Source organism: Pristiophorus japonicus, chromosome 2 (genome assembly GCF_044704955.1).
Source record: "Pristiophorus japonicus isolate sPriJap1 chromosome 2, sPriJap1.hap1, whole genome shotgun sequence".
In the NCBI taxonomy this organism is placed as follows: domain Eukaryota; kingdom Metazoa; phylum Chordata; class Chondrichthyes; family Pristiophoridae; genus Pristiophorus; species Pristiophorus japonicus.
This window is the reverse complement of record NC_091978.1, coordinates 225683225-225707656: the sequence shown is the minus strand read 5'-3', so window position 1 is coordinate 225707656 and position 24432 is coordinate 225683225. Positions and strand designations below refer to the sequence as shown.

The 24432-nt window shown below is 42.8% G+C and overlaps 1 protein-coding gene across 5 annotated transcripts in view; it reads left to right on the top strand.

Annotated features, from left to right (window-relative positions):
* Positions 1-24432, top strand: part of shroom3 (shroom family member 3) — a 245988-nt gene that overhangs the window by 180926 nt on the left and 40630 nt on the right. For all 5 annotated transcript variants that reach the window (XM_070871030.1, XM_070871034.1, XM_070871029.1 and 2 more), the window contains exons 2-3: positions 3449-3580; positions 19685-23030. In XM_070871030.1, coding sequence (XP_070727131.1) covers positions 3522-3580; positions 19685-23030 — 3405 coding nt within the window. In that variant the 5' untranslated portion in view covers positions 3449-3521. The remainder of the gene's footprint in view (positions 1-3448; positions 3581-19684; positions 23031-24432) is intronic.

Here is a 24432-nt window from a genome sequence, read left to right as displayed (position 1 = left end):
TTTAATAGTCAAAAGCAGAGCTTTGCGTGTTTACCCAAGAACTGGAGTGTTTCACTGCTATAATCAATTGTATCCCACATGGTGTTTCGAATGGAGGCACCTGCTTCCAACAGCTCAAAACCTGTATCAATTTCAGAGGCAAGCAGCAGAGATACGCCCCAATAATCTGTGATTTCCTCAGTAGTATGACTTCAAAATGTGTGTGGTCCCTGTAATTCCTTTGCGTGCCAACAATTGTATTTTATGCCTGTGGTGCACAAAGAGGAAAACAGAACTTCAAAAAGCACGAGGTATAAATCTATTTCCAAAGGCACCTGCCATCTTTTATTCTTGGTGGTCCAGCACTATTACTTTGGTGGAAAATGTATGAAAACAGATTTATTTTAAGAATCATTTAGCAAACCTCTAAACTGATGCACTCTTTGAGGTATATTGTGAGGTACAAGTTGTAGTGAAGCACAAGTTGTATTACTGCAGCACACCCTCTTTAGAAATCAAACCGATATTTTAAGTCTTCTGGGCATTTTTTTTTTTTAAGTGATGGTTTTTAGGTGATCACACCCAGGGTACCTGGGTTAGGAGAAAATAAATCAGCCAGCACTCCCACTACTGATTGTTGTCCAGTGACCCTTGCCAGAACGTTGCATCTATGTGGACATTCGATGGGGAGAGGATCAGATGTGGCTACAATTCCCACAACTAATAAATAACCTCCTGACACTCTGGGGTAGAAATCCATTTTGGGCATTACTGCATCGGCTGCCTGTTACTTCCCACCACCCCCGCTGATATTCAATTCCATTGGGCCAAAATTTCCCCATGAGTTACACCATTTTTCTTGGTGTAACTTGATTTTTCTGGTGTATCTTTTTAGTTGCAAATATGGCCATTTAATTTGCGCCAGTGTAAGTGAGTTAGTTAGGTTTTCTGTTTGGTCAGTTTTTTTTTTCAAAAGGGGGCGTTCCCAGCCACTTACACCATTTATGCCAATTTGGCCAGAAAAAAGTTGTACTAAACTAACTTAGGGCAGCGTATGTGTCCACTTTTGTCTGCACAGAAAGACCTTACTTACAGTTAAGGAATCGGTGCAAGTAACTATATTTAAAGCACCACCAAGCACAAAGCACAAAAAGTAATAAACAATTAATTAACAAATAAAATAGAAGGAGCCCGGCACCTAAAACACCAAAATCAAGCAGTAAATAACCAAAAAACATAGAACTCTTACCTTAGGGACCGCAGCGGGCTGCCGATGAGGGAGCCCATTCGGCCAGGGCTAGGGACGGTCTGTTTCAGCCCCTCTCACAGCCTGCAATGCACATTTGCAGAAACGACCTGCCAGGAGCTACTGAACATGCGCACAGACTCTAGTGCGCATGTGCAGAGGTCCCGGCACTGTTTTCAGCGCCGGGACCTAGCTCCGCCTCCCTCTTTGTTCTGCGCCACGCCAGCTCCACAGACGGCCAGAGAATTGGCCATGATCGCAAGGATTTTTTTTTGCCGCTGCTTCTGATGTAAAATGTCGGCGGGGGGGGGGGGCTTGGAGGTGCGCCGGAAAAACCGGAGGGCCAAATTTGGGCCCATGGACTGTGTAACAGGCAGCCGAAGCAATACTGCCTGTGTTCTACCCTCTGTCTTAGATGGACACTTTGCTGAGGTACTGGAGTTACGCTGACACTAAGCTCCACCATGCTCCAAGAGATGCCACCAATCATCTACCTGCATTCTGATGAGGACGTCTAAATTTGTCGCCCACTTTGGTTTTGTCGCCCTCTCGAGACCGTTGTTGATTGTGCTGCTGCGCCGGGTAGCTTTTTTTGATTTGCCCACAGCTCCAGCCTCGTGCTCCAAGCTGCTCCTCCGACTGTCTCACTTTTTGACTATTGTCTTGTAGAGTTTGATAACCAAACAGTATGTACATTGTCAAACAAAAATCTTCATGATGCCCAGCAGTCAGAGAGTTAAACTATTTAGCAGCTTTTAAATAAAGCAGTGTGTGGCTTTAACTCCGTGCTCCTGGCTTTCATCTTACCTAGGAGTTCATTTCTGTAGTAGATCAAAAGTATTTCCACTTTACTATCACAATCAACTATCTGAATTATCAAGCAATAAATTTAAAGTATTGCTTTAGAACATTTTGCTCAGTCTAGCCACTGAAGGTACAATTTACTCATGCAATTAAAGGTTCAATCGTTCTTTTTTAGTGTTAATAAATTTGAAGGAAAAATCAAACACCTGACACTCGCAAATTACATTTTCTTTAGAAACTCCAAAGGGAAAGTTCTGAATGATTTATTTTAATTTGAATGGGATGACTTGCGTATTTTCTTTTTTATTGATCAGATCCACACTGCTGTTCTCCTTTCAAAAGTAAAAGTCTGTAGCGAGAACCACCTAGCTGTTGGTGTGGTGCTTATTGGTCTTGTTTACTGACCATTAGCTACCCTTTGAAGTCCCAAAGCGCCCTTCGATGCGATTGATCAAGCAAGGTTTCCATCCTAAAGATGCTTTCAGTTCCTTTGGCTTATACTCTCATTATAAGTAGTATTCACCATAATCAAAATGTTTATTTAAAAAAATGAACTTATGATGTAGTTTGAAGAACAGTTGATGTTAACTGGGATCTTTCCTGCAAGTGATTGGCCTTTGCTTCGTACCGCCATCTGGTAGCAGAGCCAAGATCAAAAACATACCACCTGGGGAATTATCGACTGTTTTCCACATTCGACTGCTTAATAGCAACACAATTCCTTGTCTTGACACAATGTTTTGCTATCTAGTGGTTGTTACTGAAAGATCAGTATTTTTTAGTGACACCATCTTCAAAGTTGTCCTTATTTTGACTGTTTGAAGTTACCAAAGAGATGGGATCCAACATATTTAATGCAGAAGCAAGACTTACAGACGGTTTCAATCACCTTTCAGTTTCAGGATCAGTGAGGTATCCTGCATATGAATTATTGCTTTACTCAGCGCTGTTTTCTATTCTGTTCTTGTCCTTGGAGTAGACCATAACTGGAAGTGGAACATAACATTCCGAAAAGAATGAAGCATTCCTTTATATGGGAGGGGACTGAGAGGTTTTTTTAAGGCACACAACTAGAGATGGGCTTCTAATTCTGACTTGGTTTAAACCAAATATAGAATCTGTGATGAAGTGATGGGGTTTATCATAAAATATTGATTCTGACTTGGAAAGCTGAAGCATGATTATTTCAGCCTGTTTTAAATGTTTCTCTGTGCTGAAAATGGTGCTTGTTTTGCAGAAGAACAAAAACATTCAGAAAAACGTGTAAAGCTCCTTTTTGTATGTCAACAAATACAGCAAAAACGTGAACCTGGAAATGAATCACTGGACAGAATACGCAAACAAGTAAAACTGTGTCAATCGGACTTGCCTTTTGTTAATTACTGTTAAAGCTGCATTTTGTTTTGTTTCTGTTCACAGGCGGACTGAACCCACAGCCCGACCTCACTCCTGGCATTCTACAAAATTAGTGGAAAACCAACCAGATTCAAGCATGATGCAAATATCTCAGGGCACGATCAGCATTCCTTGGCACCAAACCTACCATTCCAGGTTAGTAGGGGTCCAGTTTATTGCTGTGGCAACTGAAGAATCTGCTATTTTCTTCTATCCTACAAAGCCAGTTTGAACCCCAAAAAAATCTTCAAAGCAAATTTAATTCTGTTTCACATGCAGTAATTGAGTGGCAGATTTAACAGCAGACTTTTTACAATCTCTGCTTCCATCAATAGAGGAATGGCACTGGCTAAAAATACTGATTGTTATTTCTATTACTTTAACCACTTAGACATTCAGTAACTTTTCATTAATGTTTTCATGCTAAAGGTTTAGAGAATTCTAAAATACCCTTTGTAAAATCTGTAAAAAGATATATATTACAATTAAAGCCTTGTCCCCAGTATTGGCATAAAAGAGGACCCTACAGCAACATGTTTTCTATTTAGACAAATCACTTTCATCTTCTCCCCACCCCAAACATGCATCATAAAATAATAACGTTAATAATCATCAAAGTGCTTTTTTTGGGGCATTTTTCACCAAAAATACTGTTTAAAAATATCGCTATTTTTTAAAAGGGTAAAATTGGCAGCAAAATGCCCCCGACGATAAAAATAGGCATTGCATGAGGATTCGCGGTGGAAACCGCGGTCCTTGCCAACTTTAACCCGAGGCCTATTACTGCCGAAAAGACAGGCCCTGGGAGGGGAGAAAACACAAAAGAAAATTGCAAAAATAAAAAAAAACACAAAACATTCTCCATACACTTAACTAACGAATCGCTGAAAAAGAATTAAAAATGAAAAACTTCAACTTACCTTTTTTGTAGGTCTTCATACCTACTGCTGTTTCTAGGCTTTCAACGCAGGCTTTTCTTGGGCATTTTTTCTTCACCCTGAGTACGGGTGCACCGAACGGCCAATTTTAAGCGGTTGCATTTTTTTGGGTGTTGCACACCGGCGGTCCGCTTTTCAGCAGTATTTCAAAACCGCTGGCGCACAACTTTGGCCAATTTACGCGAGTACCTTTTACCGGCAAAAAAGGCGAAATATCGCTGGAAAAACGGGCTCAAGGTTGGTCAATTTCTAGCCCATATATATACTTTAATTAACATATATGCTGCCTTGGGATAGATGTTAACTTCACACCACTCGGATTAAGCCAGTTGGGTAGCACAGCTGGAGTTGGGGATTGGGCTGGAGAGAGAATCAGCCTCTTAGTGCACAATCTTTGCAATGGAATTTGTTCAATTACATTGATTTCCTAAATCTTTATTTCCATGCCAGCATTGATGCATCTAATTTGTACATATCTGTCGTAATTTCTTGGAGGAGCCATTTTGTATTTCACTCTTATGTTTCACCCTGATTTTCTCACCACCTCTCTTAATTTCCTCCCTCATATGGTATACACATGAGCATGCTTTTCTAATTGCATGTTATTAACCTGGAAGGTTAACCTTATTGCAGTAGATGTAACAGGAAATTAAATAGGCTTATTTTAAAGGGGGAATAAATATCTGTATTTTCGGCTCTTGTAGGATGTACATGTAGCAACTAAGAACATAAGAAATAGGAGTAGGCCATTTGGCCTCTCGAGCCTGTTCTGCCATTCAATGAGATCATGGCTGATCTTCTACCTCAACTCCACTTGTCTGCACTATCCCCATATCTCTTGATTCCCTTAATATCCAAAAACCAATCTATCTCTGTCTTGCATATACTCAATGACTGAGCTTCCACAGCCCTCTGGGGTGGAGAATTCCAAAGATTAACAAGCCTCTGAGGGAAGACATTTCTCCTCATCTCAGTCCGAAATGGCTCACCCCTTATTCTGAGACTGTGACCCCTGGTTCTATACTCCCCAGCCAGGGGAAACATCCTCCCTGCATCTACCCTGTCAAGCCCTGTAAGAGTTTTGTATGTTTCAATGAGATCACCTCTCATTCTTCTAAACTCTAGAGAATAAAGGCCTAATCTACTAAGTCTCTCCTCATAGGACAATTCCCCATCCCAGGAATCAGTCTGGGGAACCTTCGTTGCACTCCCTCTATGGCAAGTATATGCTTCTTTAGGTAAGGAGACCAAAACTGTGCACAATACTCCAGGTGTGGTCTCAACAGGGTCCTATATAATTGCAGTAAAACATTTTTACTCTTATACTGAATTCCTCTTGTAATGAAGGCCAACATACCATTTACTCTCTTAATTGCTTGCTGTGTACCTGCATGTTAACTTTCAGTGATTCGCATACAAGGACACCCAGGTCCATCTGAACACCAACCTCCCAATCTTTCATGATTTCCCTTTCATAAATCCGCGTTGATTCTGCCCGATCATCTTATTTTCTAAGTGCCCTTTTATCCTTAATAGATTCTAACATTTTCCCTGCTACTGATGTCAGGCTAACTGGTGTATAGTTCCCCGTTTTCTCTCTTCCCTCCTTTCTTAAATAATGGGGTTACATTTGCTACCTTCCAATCCGTGGGAACCTTTCTAGAATCTATGGAATTTTAGAAGATGGCAACCACTGCATCCACTATTTCTATAGCCATCTCTTTCAAGACCCGAGGATGTAGGCCATCAGCTCCTGGGGATTTATCGGCTTTCAGTCCCGTTAATTTCTCCAGTATCATTTTTTTTTACTAATAATTTCTTTCAGTTCCTCTTTCTCTTCCTTGGTTCTCCAGTATTTCCGGCAAGTTTTTTGTGTCTTCTTCCGTGAAGACAGACACAAAGTATTTGTTTAAATTCTCTGCTATTTCCTTATTCCCCATTATAATTTTTCCTGTCTCAGCCTGTAAGGGACCCACATTTACTTTTGCTAACCTTTTCCTGGAATACGACGTACAGTTTTGGTTTCCATATTTACGAAAGGATATACTTGCTTTGGAGGCAGTTCAGAGAAGGTTCACTAGGTTGATTCCGGGGATGAGGGGGTTGACTTATGAGAAAAGGTTGAGTAGGTTGGGCCTCTACTCATTGGAATTCAGAAGAATGAGAGGTGATCTTATCAAAACGTATAAGATTATGAGGGGGCTTGACAAGGTGGATCCAGAGAGGATGTTTCCACTGATGGGGGAGACTAGAACTAGAGGGCAAGATCTTAGAATAAGGGGCCGCCCATTTAAAACAGAGATGAGGAGAAATTTCTTCTCTCAGGAGGGTTGTAAATCTGTGGAATTCGCTGCCTCAGAGAGCTGTGGAAGCTGGGACATTGAATAAATTTAAGACAGAAATAGACAGTTTCTTAAACGAAAAGGGGTTATGGGGAGCCCAACCTACTCAACCTTTCCTTATAAGTCAACCCCCTCATCCCCAGAATCAACCCAGTGAACCTTCTCTGAACTGCCTCCAAAGCAAGTATATCCTTTCGTAAATATGGAAACCAAAACTGCACGCAGTATTCCAGGTGTGGCCTCACCAATACCTTATATAGCTGTAATAAGACTTCTCTGCTTTTATACTCCATCCCCTTTGCAATAAAGGTGAAGATACTATTGGTCTTCCTGATCACTTGCTGTACCTGCATACTATCCTTTTATGTTTCATGCACAAGGACCTGCGGCATTTTGCAATCTTTCTCCATTTAAATAATAACTTGTTCTTTGATTTTTTTTCTGCATGACCTCACACTTTCCAACATTATACTCCATCTGCCACAAGTGAATTTAATTTAAGTTATGTTATTATGTATTTTATATTTAGAAATGGACAGAAATACATCTTAGAGATGGCAATGAAATGAGAGATTTCTTGCCAACATAGTATCAAACCTTTATTCTCTTTTATCTGGGCCCATGTAGTGCATATTGCACTTACAGTTGAGCAATGTTATTTGGAACCTCAGCGAGGACAGGATGGATGACCCCTTGCTTCAGGTTGGCGAGGTGTCACTACCTTGGGATTGCATTTCTGTTTGATTTTCTCACAGAAAACAAATGTCTCTGCTGTTGTGTTGACCTGAGGTTTCTGATCAACATTCCCTATGGTGCGGCTCTATCTATGCATTTTTAAAAGATGAGTTGAATGCACAACATTGTTTGCTAAAGTGTGGACTGTTGCTATTGTTGCATTGCATACTTTGCACCCATGTACTTGCAAAGTTCCTTTTTGCGCTGTGTGTTTTAATGCCTGCCACCTTGTTGTGATGGTGAGTTTGCTTAATTTGTCGCAGTCACAGGCGCGTAATTGCGTAATAATAGAAGCAATCATGAACATTATTTGGGTGCAGGTTCTACGTAGGTAGGAGACCAAGAAATAAATGGAAGATGTTAGGATTTCTTTCATTTTCTGAGTGGTAAATTAACAATTGAAAATGAAAACAATGAGCAAACAACTATATTTTAAAAAAATCTACTTTCCTTGTGAAACTTATGGCCAAGGTGGTTTTCTAAATCACACTATTCTTTCTTGGCTTGCAATTTAATATTTTATTGCAACTAAATTAAATCCAATTTTGAAAAGTATAAAATATTTTTTTGTATTAGCCATTGACAACCAGTGTAATGGCAAGGTTTTAATAACTTTTGCCTTTAATGTCACTGGGTTAGGTAGGACAAAAATCATTGCTGGGTCCTGCTCCTGATGACTCTCCAATGGCTTTTCCGGAGAAGGTATGTGAGTTTTCAGTGAGGGCAGGAGTGGGTTTTGTTGTGATGTCCCAATAAACGGCCGGTACTCACTGTCGGAGCTCACACTTGAAGAATTAACTTTTGGGCGAGGTAGAAGATATCCACTACAGCCATTGATACACTTGGCCCAATCCACTTTTATAATGTTGCACTGTTTCTCATCATCTGAAGTTTTAAAATGTTAAAAGGATCTGAGAGTTTCTCCACATCTACCCTATTTCCTCTGGTGGGAGAATAAGAAATAGGAGGAGTAGGCATACAGCCCCTCGAGCCTGCTACGCCATTTAATATGATCATGGCTGATCCGATCATGGACTCCGATCCACTTCCCTGTCAGCTCCCCATAACCCCTTAATCCCTTATCGGTTAAGAAACTGTCTATCTCTGTCTTAAATTTATTCAATGACCCAGCTTCCACAGCTCTTTGAGGCAGCGAATTCCACAGATTTATAACCCTCTAAGAGAAGAAATTCCTCCCCATCTCAGTTTTAAATGGGTGGCCCCTTATTCTAAGATTATGCCCCCTAGTTCTAGTCTCCCCTATCAGTGGAAACATCCTCTCTGCATCTTCCTTGTCAAGCCCCCTCATAATCTTACACGTTTCGATAAGATCACCTCTCATTCTTCTGAATTCCAATTAGAGGCTACTCCATCCCCTTTGCAATAAAGGCCAAGATTCCATTGGCCTTCCTGATCACTTGCTGTACCTTTCGTGTTTCATGCACCAGGACCCCCAGGTCCTGCTGTACTGCAGCACTTTGCAATTTTTCTCCTTTTAAATAATAACTTGCTCTGTGATTTTTTTTCTGCCAAAGTGCTTAACCTCATACTTTCCAACATTATACTCCATCTGCCAAATTTTTGCCCACTCACTTCGCCTGTCTATGTCCTTTTGCAGGTTTTTTGTGTCCTCCTCACACATTGCTTTTCCTCCCATCTTTGTATCGTCAGCAAATTTGGCTAAATTACACTCGGTCCCTTCATCCACATCGTTAATATAGATTGTAAATAGTTGGGGTCCCAGCATGATCCCTGCAACACCCCACTAGTTACTGATTGCCAACCCGAAAATTAACCATTTATCCCGACTCACTATTTTCTGTGAGTTAACCAATCCTCTATCCATGCTAATATATTATCCCCAACCCCATGAACTTTTATCTTGTGCAGTAACCTTTTATGTGGCCTCTTGACAAATGCCTTCTGGAAGTCCAAATACATCACATCCACTGGTTCCCCTTTATCCACCCTGTTTGTTACATCCTCAAAGAATTCCAGCAAATTTGTCAAACATGACTTCCCCTTCATAAATCCATGCTGACTCTGCCTGACTGAATTATGTTTTTCCAAATGTCTTGCTAATGCTTCTTTAATAATGGACTTCAACATTTTCCCAACCACAGATGTTAGGCTAACTGGTCTATAGTTTCCTGCTTTTTGTCTGCTTCCTTTTTTGAATAGGGGTGTTACATTTGTATTTTTCCAATCTGCTGGGACCTCCTCAGAATCCAGGGAATTTTGGTAAATTACAATCAATGCATCCACTATCCCTGCCGCTACTTCTCTTAAGACCCTAGGATGCAAACCATCAAGTCCAGGGGATTTATCTGCCTTTAGTCCCATTATCTTACTGAGTACCACCTCCTTAGTGATTATGATTGTGTTAAGTTCCTCTCCCCCTCCCCCCTATAGCCTCTTGACTATCCACTGTTGAGGTATTTTTAGTATCCTCTACCGTAAAGACTGATACAAAATATTTGTTCAGAGTTTCTGCCATCTTCATGTTCCCCATTACTAATTCCCCGGTCTCGTCCTCTAAGGGACCAACATTTACTTTAGCCACTCTTTTCCTTTTTATATACCTGTAGAAACTGTTGCTATCTGTTTTTATATTTTGTGCTAGTTTGCTTTCATTGTCTATCTTCCTTTTTTTAATCTTTTTTTTTAGTCATTCTTTACTGGCTTTTAAAAGCTTCCCAATCTTCTGTCCTCCCACTAGTTTTGGCCAAGAACAAGGGCACATAATCTTCAAATTAGGACTAGACCATTCATGAGCGCAGTAGAAATCTGGAAGACTTTTCCCCCAAAACATTAGCAACTGGGTCAATAAAAGCTTTCAAGACTGAGATAGAGAGATTTTTGTTAGGTGAAGGCATCAAGGGATATTGAGCAAAGACAGGAAAATGGAGTTGAGATGCAAATCAGCCATGATCTAATTGAATGGCAGAAAAGGCTTGAAGGGCTAAATGGCCTACTTCAATGCCTTATATTCCAAGAATCTGTTTCATATTATGGAACACTGGTAAGCCTTAGACAGATTATTATTATCAAATGGTGTTTTTGGAAATTGAATACACTATCCTGGTTACTTCCATTATAGTTGAACTCCACACGCAAACTTTATCACTAAAATGGGAGAATGGATTACCCCTATTCTATTTGATGCTTATACCGTATTGTGATGGAATCAGTTTTTAATCACCACTGCAAAAAGAATGGAAATCTGCCTCTTCCTTCTACAATAAATGGAGATTTTAATTCCAAAGGATGATGGAAAAACCTCTCTCCCAAGTTGCTTACAATCAGTCTCAAATTTCCAAATCCATTTACTTATCATCATGATATCCCTTGTAGCTATCAACTTGCTTAACCACTCCCTTTTCTCTATCTTTCATGCCATTATTCCCAGAAAAACTATTGCTGTCTCCTTCTCCTGTCACTCCCTCTGCTACAGCCCCATCTTCAGTCCTTCAAGTATGAGGGACGCATGCTCAAGCAGAACCATCCATCGCCAGATTTGACCATGTCAAACACCGCTGTTTCACACTCATTGACCAAAACTGGCCTCTACTTCAGGATCATCCTGGAGAGCAAGAATAACTCCAGCTTTCTTTTTCCTGGTCAACCACCTCCTTAAATCCGCCCCCTCCCCCAACCCATGTTCACCTCAGACCCGACTCCTCCTAAATACACCCGTGACTCCTGTGACATTCCAAACTTCTGCCCCATCTGCGATTTCCCTTTCATCGCCAAAGTCCTTGGACATGTTATCGCCTCCCAAATCCAAGCCCATCTCTCCCACAACTCCATGTTTGAATCTCTCTAATCAGGTGTTCAGCACAGCACAGCGCCAAAACGGCCCGAACCAAGATCACGAATGACATTCTTTGTAACTGACTATGGTATATTTTCTCTCCTCAAACTCTCTGCACACCTTAACATGGTCAGCCACCTCCAAAGCCTCTCCTCCATTGTCTAGGTACTTGGGACTGCTCTCATTTGGTTCCACAATTACCTATCCAATCATAGGTAGAGCATCTCCAGCAATGGTTTCTCCTCTTTTTCATCTACATGCTGCCCCTTGGTGATATCATTCGCAGACATTGGTTCAGCTCCCACGTGTACGTTGACGACACTTAGCTCTCTTGATCCTTCCGCTGCCTCTGTGTTGTCAGACTGCTTGTTCAATATCCAATCTTGGATGAGCCAAAACCTCCTCCAGCTAAACATTGGGACGACCATAACTGTTGACTTCAGATTCTGCCGCAAACTCCGGTCCTTAGCCATCAATACCATCCTTCTCCATAGCCACTGTTTTAAGCAGAACCAAACTGTTCACAACTTGGTGCCTTGTTTGTTCCTGAGCTATGCTTCTTACCCCAGATCATCTCAATCATAAAGACCCCCTACTTCGACCTCCGTAACATCACCTGTCTCTGCCCCTGGATTAGCCCATCTACTGTTAAACCCCTCATCCATGACTTTATCATCTCCAAGGTTGACCATTCCAATGCCCTCCTAGGCGGCGTTCCATTCCCCAGCCTCTAGAAACATAGAAAATAGGTGCAGGGGTACGCCATTCGGCCCTTCGAGCCTGCACCACCATTCAATAAGATCATGGCTGATCATTCAACCTCAGTACCCCTTTCCTGCTTTCTCTCCATACCCCTTAATCCCTTTAGCCGTAAGGGCCATATCTAACTCTTTTTGAATATATCTAACAAATTGGCCTCAACAACTTTCTGTGGTAGAGAATTCCACAGGTTAACCACTCTCTGAGTGAAGAAGTTTCTCCTCATCTCGGTCCTAAATTGCTTACCCCTTATCCTTAGACTGTGACCCCTGGTTCTGGACTTCCCCAGCATCGGGAACATTCTTCCTGCATCTAACCTGTCCAACCCCGTCAAAATTTTGTATGTTTCTATGAGATCCCCTCTCATCCTTCTAAACTCCAGTGAATACAAGCCCAGTCGATCCAGTCTCTCCTCATATGTCAGTCCTGCCATCCCGGGAATCAGTCTGGTGAACCTTCGCTGCACTCCCTCAATAGCAAGAACGTCCTTCCTCAGATTAGGAGACCAAAACTGAACACAATATTCCAGATGTGGCCTCACCAAGGCCGTGTACAACTGCAGTAAGACCTCCTTGCTCCTATACTCAAATCCTCTAGTTATGAAGGCCAACATGCCATTTGCCTTCTTCACCGCCTGCTGTACCTGCATGCCAACTTTCAATGACTGATGTACCATGACACCCAGGTCTCGTTGAATCTGTCACCATTCAGATAATATTCTGCCTTCCAGTTTTTCGAACCAAAGTGGATAACTTCACATTTATCCACATTATACTGCATCTGCCATGCATTTGCCCACTCACCTAACCTGTCCAAGTCACCCTGCAGCCTCTTCGCATCCCCCTCACAGCTCACACTGCCACCCAGCTTAGTGTCATCTGCAAACTTGGAGATATTACACTCAATTCCTTCATCTAAATCATTAATGTATATTGTAAATAGTTGGGGTCCCAGCACTGAATCCTGCGGCACCCAACTAGTCACTGCCTGCCATTCTGAAAAGGACCTGTTTATCCCGACTCTCTGCTTCCTGTCTGCCAACCAGTTCTCTATCCACGTCAATACATTACCCCCAATACCATGTGCTTTAATTTTGCACACTAATCTCTTGTGTGGGACCTTGTCAAAAGCCTTTTGAAAGTCCAAATATACCACAGCCACTGGTTCTCCCTTGTCCACTCTACTAGTTACATCCTCAAAAAATTCTAGAAGATTTGTCAAGCATGATTTCCCTTTCATAAACCCATGCTGACTTGGACCGATCCTGTCACTGCTTTCCAAATGTGCTGCTATTACATCTTTAATAATTGATTCCAACATTTTCCCCACTACTGATGTCAGGCTAACTGGTCTATAATTACCTGTTTTCTCTCCCTTTTTAAAAAGTGGTGTTACATTAGCTACCCTCCAGTCCATAGGAACTGATCCAGAGTCAATAGAATGTTGGAAAATGATCACCAATGCATCCACTATTTCTAGGGCCTTCCTTAAGTACTCTGGGATGCAGCCCATCAGGCCCTGGGGATTTATCGGCCTTCAATCCCATCAATTTCCCTAACACAATTTCCTGACTTCGAAGGATTCCCTTCAGTCCCTCCTTCTCGCTAGACCCTCGGACCCCTAGTATTTCTGGAAGATTATTTGTGCCTTCCTTAGTGAAGATAGAACCGAAGTATTTGTTCAATTGGTCTGCCATTTCTTTGTTCCCCATTATAAATTCACCTGATTCTGACTGCAAGGGACCTACGTTTGTCATCACTAACCTTTTTCTCTTCACATATCTATAGAATCTTTTGCAATCAGTTTTTATGTTCCCTGCAAGCTTCCTCTCCTAATTAAACCCTTTGTCCTCCTCTGTTGGATTCTAAATTTCTCCCAGTCCTCAGGTTTGCTGCTTTTTCTGGCTGATTTATATGCCTCGTGCTTGGATTTAACACTATCCCTAATTTCCCTTGTTAGCCACGGTTGAGCCACTCTCCCCGTTTTATTTTTACTCCAGACAGGGATGTACAATTGTTGAAGTTCATCCACGTGATCTATATATGTCTGCCATTACCTAGCCACCGTCAACCCTTTAAGTAACATTTGCCAGTTTATTCTAGCCAATTCACCTCTCATACTATCAAAGTTACCTCTCCTTATGTTCAGGACCCTAGTCTCTGAATTAACTGTGTCACTCTCCATCTTAATAAAGAATTCTACCATATTGTGGTCACTATTCCCCAAGGGTACTCGCACAACAAGATTGCTAATTAGTTCTATCTCATTACACAACATCCAGTCTAGGATGGCCAGCTCTCTAGTTGGTTCTTCGACATATTGGTCTAGAAAACCATCCCTAATATACTCCAGGAAATCCTCCTCCACCATATTACCAGTTTGGTTAGCCCAATCTATTTGTAGATTAAAGTCGCCCATGATAACTGCTGTACCTTTATTGCATGCATCCCTAATTTCTTGTTTGATGCCATCCCCAACCTCACTACTACTGTTCGGTGGTCTGTACACAATTCCCACTGGCGTTTTCTGCCCTTTGATATTCCACAGTTCTACCCATACAGATTCCACATCATCCAAGCTAATGTCCTTCCTTACAATTGCATTAATTTCCTCTTTAACCAGCAACGCACCTCCTTTTCCTTTCTGTCTATCCTTCCTGAATGTTGAATACCCCTGGATGTTGAGTTCCCAGCCTTGGTCACCCTGGAGCCATGAATCCGTAATCCCAATTATATCATATTCGTTAATAGTTGCCTGCGCAGTTAATTCGTCCACCTTATTATGAATACTCCTTATGAGACACAGAGTCTTCAGGCGTGACTTTTTAACACGCTTTTTAACACTCTTTGTCCCTTTAGAATTAACCTGTAATGTGGCCCTTTTTGATTTTTGCCTTGGATTTCTCTGCCCTCCACTTCTACTTTTCTCTTTTCTACCTTTTGCTTCTGCCCCCATTTTACTTCCCTCTGTCTCCCTGCATAGATTCCCTTCCCCCTGCCATATTAGTTTAACCCCTCCCCAACAGCACTAGCAAACACTCCCGCTAGAACATCGGTTCCGATCCTGCCCAGGTGCAGACCGTCCGTTTTGTACTGGTCCCACCTCCCCCAGAACCGGTTCCAATGTCCCAGGAATTTGACTCCCTCCCCCTTGCACCATCCCTCAAGCCACGTAATCATCTTAACTATCCTGCTATTTCTATTCTGACTAGCATGTGGCACTGGGAGCAATCCTGAGATTACTGCCTTTGAGGTCCTACTTTTTAATTTAACTTCCTCGCTCCCTAAATTCAGCTTGTAGGACCTCATCCCGTTTTTTTACCTATGTCGTTGGTACCTATCTGCACCACATCAGCTGGCTGTTCCCCCTCCCCCTCCAGAATGCCCTGCAGCTGCTCCGAGACATCCTTGACCCTTGCACCAGGGAGGCAACATACCATCCTGGAGTCTCGGTTGCGACTGCAGAAACGCCTTACAATAGCATCCTCTACCACTATAACTCTCCCACTCTTTTTCCTGCGTTCCTGTGCGGCAGAACCACCCTGGTGCCATGGACTTGGCTGCTGCTGCCCTCCCCTGATGAGTCATCTCCCCCAACAGTACCCAAGGTGGTGTATCTGTTTTGGAGGGAGATGACCGCAGAGGACTCCTGCACTACCTTCCACTGCTCTGCCTGATGGTCACCCATTCCCTATCTGCCTGTGTAACCTTTACCTGCGGTCTGACCAACTCACTAAACGTGCTATTCACGACATCCTCAGCATCGCGGATGCTCCAGAGTGAATCCATGCGCAGCTCCAGTGCCGCAGTGTGGTCTGTCAGGAGCTGCAGCTGGATACACTTCCTGCACACAAAGTCTTCAGGGACAGAAGTGTCCCTGATTTCCCACATAGCACAGGAGGAGCATAAACTTCTGGTCACCAAAACTCTGCTGCCTGTATCCTAACCGTCAACAAGCTTGCCTGTGAAATGCCTTGGGGCTCTCTTTTTACATTAAAGGTGCTATATGAATGCAAATGGTTACTGTTGTTGAACCAAAACCTGATTTTAATGCACTTTCCTAAAATCATCAATTCCGCGTAAAAGTCGTCATTTATTTTATTTACCACAGAATAAACCGAAATTCATACGACAACTTTCAGTTACTTCACCTTGGGACTGCTCCACTCTCAGATCCCAAAGAGCAATGTTTTGTTATACAACCAAGGAGGATGTGAATTGACATTACGTTGAGTAACCACAGTGACGTCTTCCGTTGCCTGGGCACATGCAGCCTACATAGAAAAGTGATTCCTGGATAACGTTGGGTTTCTATTTGCACAGTGCTAAGGCTGGAATTCCAACCACCCCTCCATTAAGTGTGCAATTAAAAGCTTTTTATTCCACACTGTATGGAGACTTTGTAACTTTGAAATATTTATGCAGATCTATGCCGTCTGTATTGGAATAGGAGGCCATTCAGTCCAAGTAATTTGTTCTGCCATTTACATCTTTTTCTGAAGTGCGTAGATGGGACCATGTTCAGCGTCTGCTGAATTCATTCTAGATTTAAGTTGCTATTATATCTCACCAGCAGTGTGGGGAGGAAAATGCAGATATGGTAACTAAAGAAGCATCTGCTCAAATGACAACAACACAGAAAATGTCCCACGTGCTTTACTGAGGTGGGAAATTAGATAAAATAAATAAATAAACTGATGCCAGCCATGGAGTATAAATTAGCACAGATGACCAAAATCTTTATCAAAACAATGGGAAGGTTTTTTTTTAAAGTGGGGCTGCAGAGCGAATTATGGAGTGAATACCAGAGAGTAGGGCTAAGGCAGCAAAAGACTCTGCCTTAATTGAGAGAGGGGAGCACAAAAAGTAGAGGATTGAACAGTGAAGGAAGGAATATGAAGTTGGAGGAGGTTACAAGGACAGAGTAGACTGAGCCTATGGAGGGATTTCAAGTAAAATGAATTAGGAACAGGAATCACGTGAAAGTCGGCAAGAAAGTGGTGTCTCGGCAAGCAGAATTAAGCATGGGATAAGATACAGAGGGCTGAGTTTCTAATTATTTGGAGAGGATAGAGGGTGAATGAAGGGAATCAAGGATGGTAGCAGATTTTATATATATGTCAGTGCCCTGTGAAATTGCACAGGAGGAATTGAGTCTTCAGGTGAAGGAAAGCTTAGAGGGTGGGAATAATTGACCAGGAGGTACGGGTGTAATTCAGTCCTCACGTTACAGTTATACATCTGTCCTTGTGTTTATATTTCCATTATAAATTCCTCTGCCACACTTATAATGTAAACTGCCAATGTAAATTTGTCATTTTGTAATTATACACTTCTGCCCATTGCTGCAACACCCCCACTGGTGGAATGGTGCAATTACAACCTGACAAGTTTACTTCGGCAACATCCATTATAAAGGTGAGCATAGAAATTTATAATGGAGAAAGTTGAAAGGAAGTGTGCAGCCGTAAGAGATATTATACACAAACATACATTTTTAAAAACTAGATATGAGCACCACTTTCTGTCTGATTTGATTGTTGGAACCATTTATTACTGTCTATTATGATCCCTATCACTGACTTAAAAACCATTCTTAAAACAGAAAATTCAGTCTGTGTAAATGGCAAAGGATATATGTTTAATGCATGGTATAGTAGTCTAACATATTTCTGTGTTGTGGTAATGTTTGTTAGTGAGACTCTCTGGTTTCTAAGCAAGAAATCTTAAAAGGCCAATTTTACAAAGCTGAGATGTGATTTAGTAAAAGATGGTATTTGAAGATAAATCAGTGTCAGAGCAGTGGGAGCCATTCAAGGAGGATATAGTGAGGGTCCAGAGCAAGTGAGACTCCCAAATCTAGATTCGGCTGGATAGCTCTTTATCGGCCGAATGGCCTCCTTCTGTGCCGTAAATTTCTATCGGCTAGACTTTCCCAAGAGCCCAATTGCCCGCACAAAAAACATTTTGTAAGTAACTCTGGCAAAGATTTCTACTTTTAAGTTAAAAATAATCGGCCGGCGAGAAAATAGATCTTGCACCATTATTCTCGTGGTTTTCTCGGCAGTTAAGGGGAAACGAAGTAAAATGGGCGTTTAAAAAAAAAAATTTAGTCCAAGGCTGCGATTGGGCCTAGGGAGGGGGGAAAACTTAAAAAAAATGTCACTAAAAGAAAATAAAAAGTTAAAAAACATTCGCAAGACACTTTTACTCCTGATCACTGTTTTACAATTAAAAAAAAATAAAGAACCTTTAACTTGCCTTTCTTTGCAGAGTACTCACCTACCACCCTGTTTAAGCAGCTTTTACAGGGCGGTTCCCTCGGGGATTTGGATGGGCTTCCATTGAGACCAAACTTACACCCTGGCGATTTTCTCAGCGGTGCACGTCAGTTGTTTGGTCCCGGCAGGTATTTTCAGATTTAGGCGATACCATTGAAAAACAAAGGGGGAAACTTTCACCGGGCAGAAAACCAGCTGTACCGCCGAGAACCCGCCGAAAATGAAAGGAAAGTTTAGCCCATAGATTCTAAATCCTTAATGATAAAGTGCTTTAAACTCTGAAAATAGCCCGTGTAACCTTGCATCAGTTTCGCTAGTATGTCACACTGTCTTCTGGAAGACCCTCTGGTAACAATGGTCACTGGTTCCTAAAAAATTACAGTGGTCTTTAATTCATTTTTCATAATCCTTCATTTTTTTAAAGTTATTTTTAAAGACAAGCGATCTTACCATGAGTTGGAGGACGTGCTTTTTCATAACAATCGGAGTGTTAATACCGAGAATGTGACAGGGAAAGTCTCTCAGAATTAAACGTGGCACATAAAGGAAGTGCGTGTAACTAGCAAAACTTTTAATATATTCTAGATTGCAATCCTGCCTCTGGGTCAGTAGGTGCAGGGTTCAAGCTCTGCTCTGGACAGACCCAGCGAGTGGAGACTGGAGCCCGGTTCCAAATTCTGAGTTGATATCCAGGAGGGTACCTCATCGATGGAATATGGAATCCCTAAAATTCTTCTGCCACATTGGGCTAACCACCCAATCGGCTGGTATAATCTGGTTGCAGAACTTAAAGCGTGGCAGCTGGTAGTGGCAATACGTTCTCTAATCAGGACATGCCCCAAAAGCAAAAGGTGATTTGAAGTGAACTCATAAACATTTTGTAGTGCACTGATGGTTATCATCATCATAGGCACTCCCTTGGAATCGAGGAAGACTTGCTTCCACTCTCAACATGAGTTCTTAGGTGGCTGTACAATCCAATATGAGAGCCACAGACTCTGTCACAGGTGGGACAGATAGTCGTTGAGGGAAGGGTGGGTGGGACTGGTTTGCCGCACGCTCTTTCCACAGCCTGCGCTTGATTTCTGCACGCTCTCGGCGACGTGACTCCAGGTGTTCAGCGGTTAATACGGGTGTTAAATACCCTGACATAAGCTAATTACAATTAACATTCACGTGTAATTGAAGATACATAAACTTTATAGCTTCCATTTGGCAACATAGTAAAAATAGTTTTTTTTTTGCTGTTTAATTCAAGTTTATCTTGTATGTGTTTAATTACTGCACAGAACAGGATAGATTCAGGGCATTAAAACAGTTTTTCTTGTTTGAATTTGCCTGTTTATCAGTGCCTATCTATGATTAAAAAATACTTTTCTTTTACCTCACCAGTTCTTCTACCAGTGACCTCTCTGGCTATGATCATGGGTATCTAAGAAGGAGTCCTGATCAGTACAGTTCAAGGGGTAGCATGGAAAGCCTGGACCATACCAACCCTCCTTACCACTCTTGCAACCTCTCACCTGCCAAATCCACCAATAGCATAGATCAGCTTTCCCACCATCATAGCAAAAGGGACTCTGCCTACAGCTCCTTCTCTACAAGTTCCAGCATTCCTGAATACCCAGCTCCAACCTTCCGCACTGAACGTTCCTATTCCATGGAAAACATGCCTTCCAGGAATAGTCTACATGAAGGAATCAGACAAGCTGACATAAAGTATGTAAAAACAGTTTATGACTCCCACAGAGGAATTTCCGAAGAACGTGAGGTTAGCTGTCCTTCAACGGTTAAAAACTCTACTAGCCGAACCCAAACCGATTCCAGGAGCTACTACAAGCCTTACAGTGGTAACAGACACAGTATTGGCCCAGTGTGGAATAACCCTAGTAGGAGCTCTTTTGAGACAGATAGCAAAGCACCTCCTCTTCCTCCAACTCGCAGTGATAGTTTCATGGCAATCAGAAGCCATGATAAACCTACCTCCTGGTCAAGTCTGGATGGACAGGCCAAGCCTGTTCGACCTCAGCCAAAGGGAGCGTGGCCTCACCATATCAACACGGGTTCTGGTGGGCAAACCCATCCACTGAAGCCTGTATTTATAGAAGGACAACTCAACACAGTGTTGGAGAAGAGCCCCGAAAGTAGCCCAGCTACTCAGCCTAAGCACAGTTACACTCAAGCGCCACAACCAGGTCAACCAATGCTACCAACTGGAATTTATCCAGTGCCTCAGCCTGAGCCACGATATGCCCAGGCGCCAACCAATAACAGTAACTGCTTGAGTCAAAACAGCAATAGCGGATTGCTATATCCTGCTCTAAGTAGAGAAAGTGCACACAGCACTCAAAATTCACATGAAAGGACTAAATGTACTCCGTGCAATGTAGAGAACAGCAAAAACCAAAGCATCATCAGTAAGTCTGCTCTTTATCAACCCAGTGCTGCACATCTTGGTTCCAGCAACAAATATGAGATGGCATCGGAGCACACAGAGGGACAATACGGGCACTACAAGGTGCATGTCTTCCCTGATCCAAAATGTTTTTCTGACACTGCTCTAGTGTCACCTGAGGTTGGACCTCTATCTTGTCACAGCACTCCAGAGAGTGCCGGCACCAGCACAACCGATACTCAGTATTGTTGTAAAAATACCGAACATCCGCAAGCACAGCAAAGAAGAAAAAGCAGTGAGAGAGGCCCATCCAGTCAGCGAAAAGGCCAAATTGATGGAGACTCTTATCAGTGGAAAATTGAACGGGAAAATCAATCACCTCGGATGCAGGATGAGAACCGAGACAGACAAAGCTCTCCTTTATGGCAGAACAACCAAGAAAGTAAAATGGTCCACCGTAGGCAACAAAGTTTGGACGCAAAAACGTCACACCAGTGGGAAAGTTACAATGACAGCCGATTATCTCAAAAATGGGAGCAGGACAGCAAAGAGCAGGTCTCTGACCACTGGGGTAACTATGAAAGGCAATTATGTCCTAAACGCTACAGTGACATAATCAACACAGCTCAGTCTCCATATGTGCAGCCAAAGTATGAGGAGCAGAACCAGTGCCAAGAGCAGCACAACAAATCTGATTTTAGCAGGTCAAGGTACAGCACCAGTAGCACTCAAAGTTCCCAGAGTGGTCAGTTTGTAAAACCTGAAATGACAAAACGCTCTTCTGTGCTCGAGACCGTTAATAAGTTTGAACAACGTGAACACGACAATGAGAGAGTTCCAAATACACGAGGATTCCACTTTGGTTCAGACTCCATTAGGTTAAGCCAATCTTCCAGTGTGAGAAGTTCACTTAACAGCATAGATGATATTAGGAACAGGTACAGTGTTGCAGAAGGCCAACCAGCGAGGCAGCCATCAACCCCAATGATCAACTTAATAACTGCAGACAAGACTCCCATCCTGCATCATTTGACATGCGAGAGCAGAGACGCAGGAAATAAAATGGAGGAACTGAGGCATCAGGACGGAGAGCTGCTGTTTCCTGCTAAACCTGCACAAAGGAGTGATCGTGCTCCACCTCCCATCATAAACAAGGGAGCCCAACTCAGCAAGAGCAAAAGTTCTAAACAGTTGATGGATAAAGGTGAAAAGGATACCCTGTGGGAAGATGATGTTTCGGGGTCTCCCCCTGATAATGCATTTAACCGAGCTTACCGAAACAGTCTGAAGGATGCTCAGAGCAAGGTTCTCAGGGCCACTTCTTTCCGGCGTAAAGATCTAGATTTAACCTCGACATATCTGAACAAGCAAAAGGCTCCTGACAGGCCAGCCTCGGCCCACGTTGGGTCAGTGTCTCAGGCAAAGCTGTTACACGTACCAAAGGAAAGGCATTGCGTTACGCCAACAGAAGTGAGGAATCCTACCCCAGATTTCAGCAGCAAAGAGCTTCAAAGCAGTCATCATGTACCACGGATAGGAAGCAGGAAGCGCTTGACAGCAGAGCAGAAGAAGCGGTCCTACTCTGAGCCCGAGAAAATAAATGAGCTGGGAATCTCAGACAGTGAAACCTCATTTGCCTCTCAGCATAAAAAAGATCGGACTTTTACTTTCCCAGAACCGTCTGAATTGAGATCTGTTGCTGACAAACGGAGACTCTTTGAAAGAGATGGGAGGACCTTGTCAACGGTGAACCTCTCTAGGCCTGAACTGAAACAGATCCAACAGAACGCACTTGCTGATTATATTCACCGGAAAACAGGCAAAAGGCCTTTTGTGCAGGAAAGTGGAGTTGTTAAGGAACGATCACAGAGTGTGTACCTGCAACCAAGCAGATCTGATGATCAGAGCCTGTCCTCCTGTTCAAGTATGAGCTCGCTGCTTGATCAGACCATCTATTGTCGCCAGCATGTTGAAAGATTGCCCGAAACAGCTCGTGTTTCATCAACACTGCCTCCTGGATTAACCGGTAGCTTTGATTTCTGTGGTAGTACACATCAGGCCGGTAGCGGAGCATCACTGAATCGGTACAGAACGAACATGGAGCGAACGTACGGTTCAGAGTTAACACTAAATAAAATAGTGCCTCAAGATTCAGTCCGAGCTTACAACCAGTCCCGACAAATTCCGTACCACCATCAGCAACAACAGGCATTTGATAGGCACTCGTCTGCAAGGAATTCGGGGAAGTTTGCGTCCGCTGACAACTTGCTTGAGAGATCTGAAATCCCAGTAGCTGTCCACGTTCGTTCAAGGTCATCGCCATCAACTGAAATGATCTCACAGGTAGGTGCTAAGTTTACAGACAAGTGAGTTAAAAGGTCAAAATTGGTCATGGGGAAGAGCACTTTCAATGTCTGTATCCCACATTCAGTTAGCTGGTACAACAATCATACCTATCCGAAGATGGAAGTCTTAATTTTGGCACTTATGATGGCCCTGCAATTAATGCAGCATCTGGTGTGGTGCTGAGTCATAAAGATGAGGAAGCTCCCAACTTTCATCCCTAGTCTGGTTGACCTCTGCTGAAGAGATAGTTGGAGCACTGCAATTGGCTTCAATGGCTAAAAAGTCGGACCTCAAAAGTAGTAATCTCAGGGTTGCTACCAGTGCCACGTGCTAGTCAGCGTAGGAATCGCAGGATAGCTCATGAATACGTGGCTTGAGGAGTGGTGCAGAAGGGAGAGATTCAAATTCCTGGGACATTGGAACTGGTTCTGGGGGAGGTGGGACCAGTACAAACTGGACGGTCTGTACCCGGGCAGGACCGGAACCAATGTCCTAGGGGGAGTGTTTGCTAGTGCTGTTGAGGCGGGGTTAAACTAATATGGCAGGGGGATGGGAACCAATGCAGGGAGACAGGGAAGTAGAATGGGCGCAGAAGCAAGATAGAAAGGAGAAAAGTAAAAGTGGAGGGCAGAGAAACCAAAGGCAAAAAGCAAAAAGGGCCGCATTACAGCAAAATCTAAAGGGGCAAAGGGTGTTAAAAAGACAAGCCTGAAGGCTCTGTGCCTCAATGCGAGGAGTATTCGGAATATGGTGGACGAATTAACTGCGCAGTTAGCAGTTAACGGATATGATGTAATTGGCATCACGGAGACATGGCTCCTGGGTGACCAAGGCTGGGAACTCAACATCCAGGGATATTCAACATTTAGGAAGGATAGACAGAAAGGAAAAGGAGGTGGGGTGGCGTTGCTGGTTAAAGAGGAAATTAATGCAATAGTAAGGAAGGACATTAGCTTGGATGATGTGGAATCTGTATGGGTGGAGCTACGGAATACCAAAGGGCAGAAAATGCAAGTGGGAGTTGTGTACAGAACACCAAACAGTATTGATGAGTTTGGGGACAGCATCAAACAAGAAATTATGGATGCGTGCAATAAAGGTACAGCAGTTATCATGGGCGACTTTAATCTACATATTGACTGGGCTAACCAAACTGGTAGCAATGCGGTGGAGGAGGATTTCCTGGAGTGTATTAGGGATAGTTTTCTAGACCAATATGTCGAACCCAATAGACGGCTGACCATCCTAAACTGGGTGATGTGTAATGAGAAAGGACTAATTAACATCTTGTTGTGCGATGCCCCTTGGGGAAGAGTGACCTTAATCTGGTAGAATTCTTTATTAAGATGAAGAGTGACACAGTTAATTCAGAGACTAGGGTCCTGAACTTGGGGAAAGG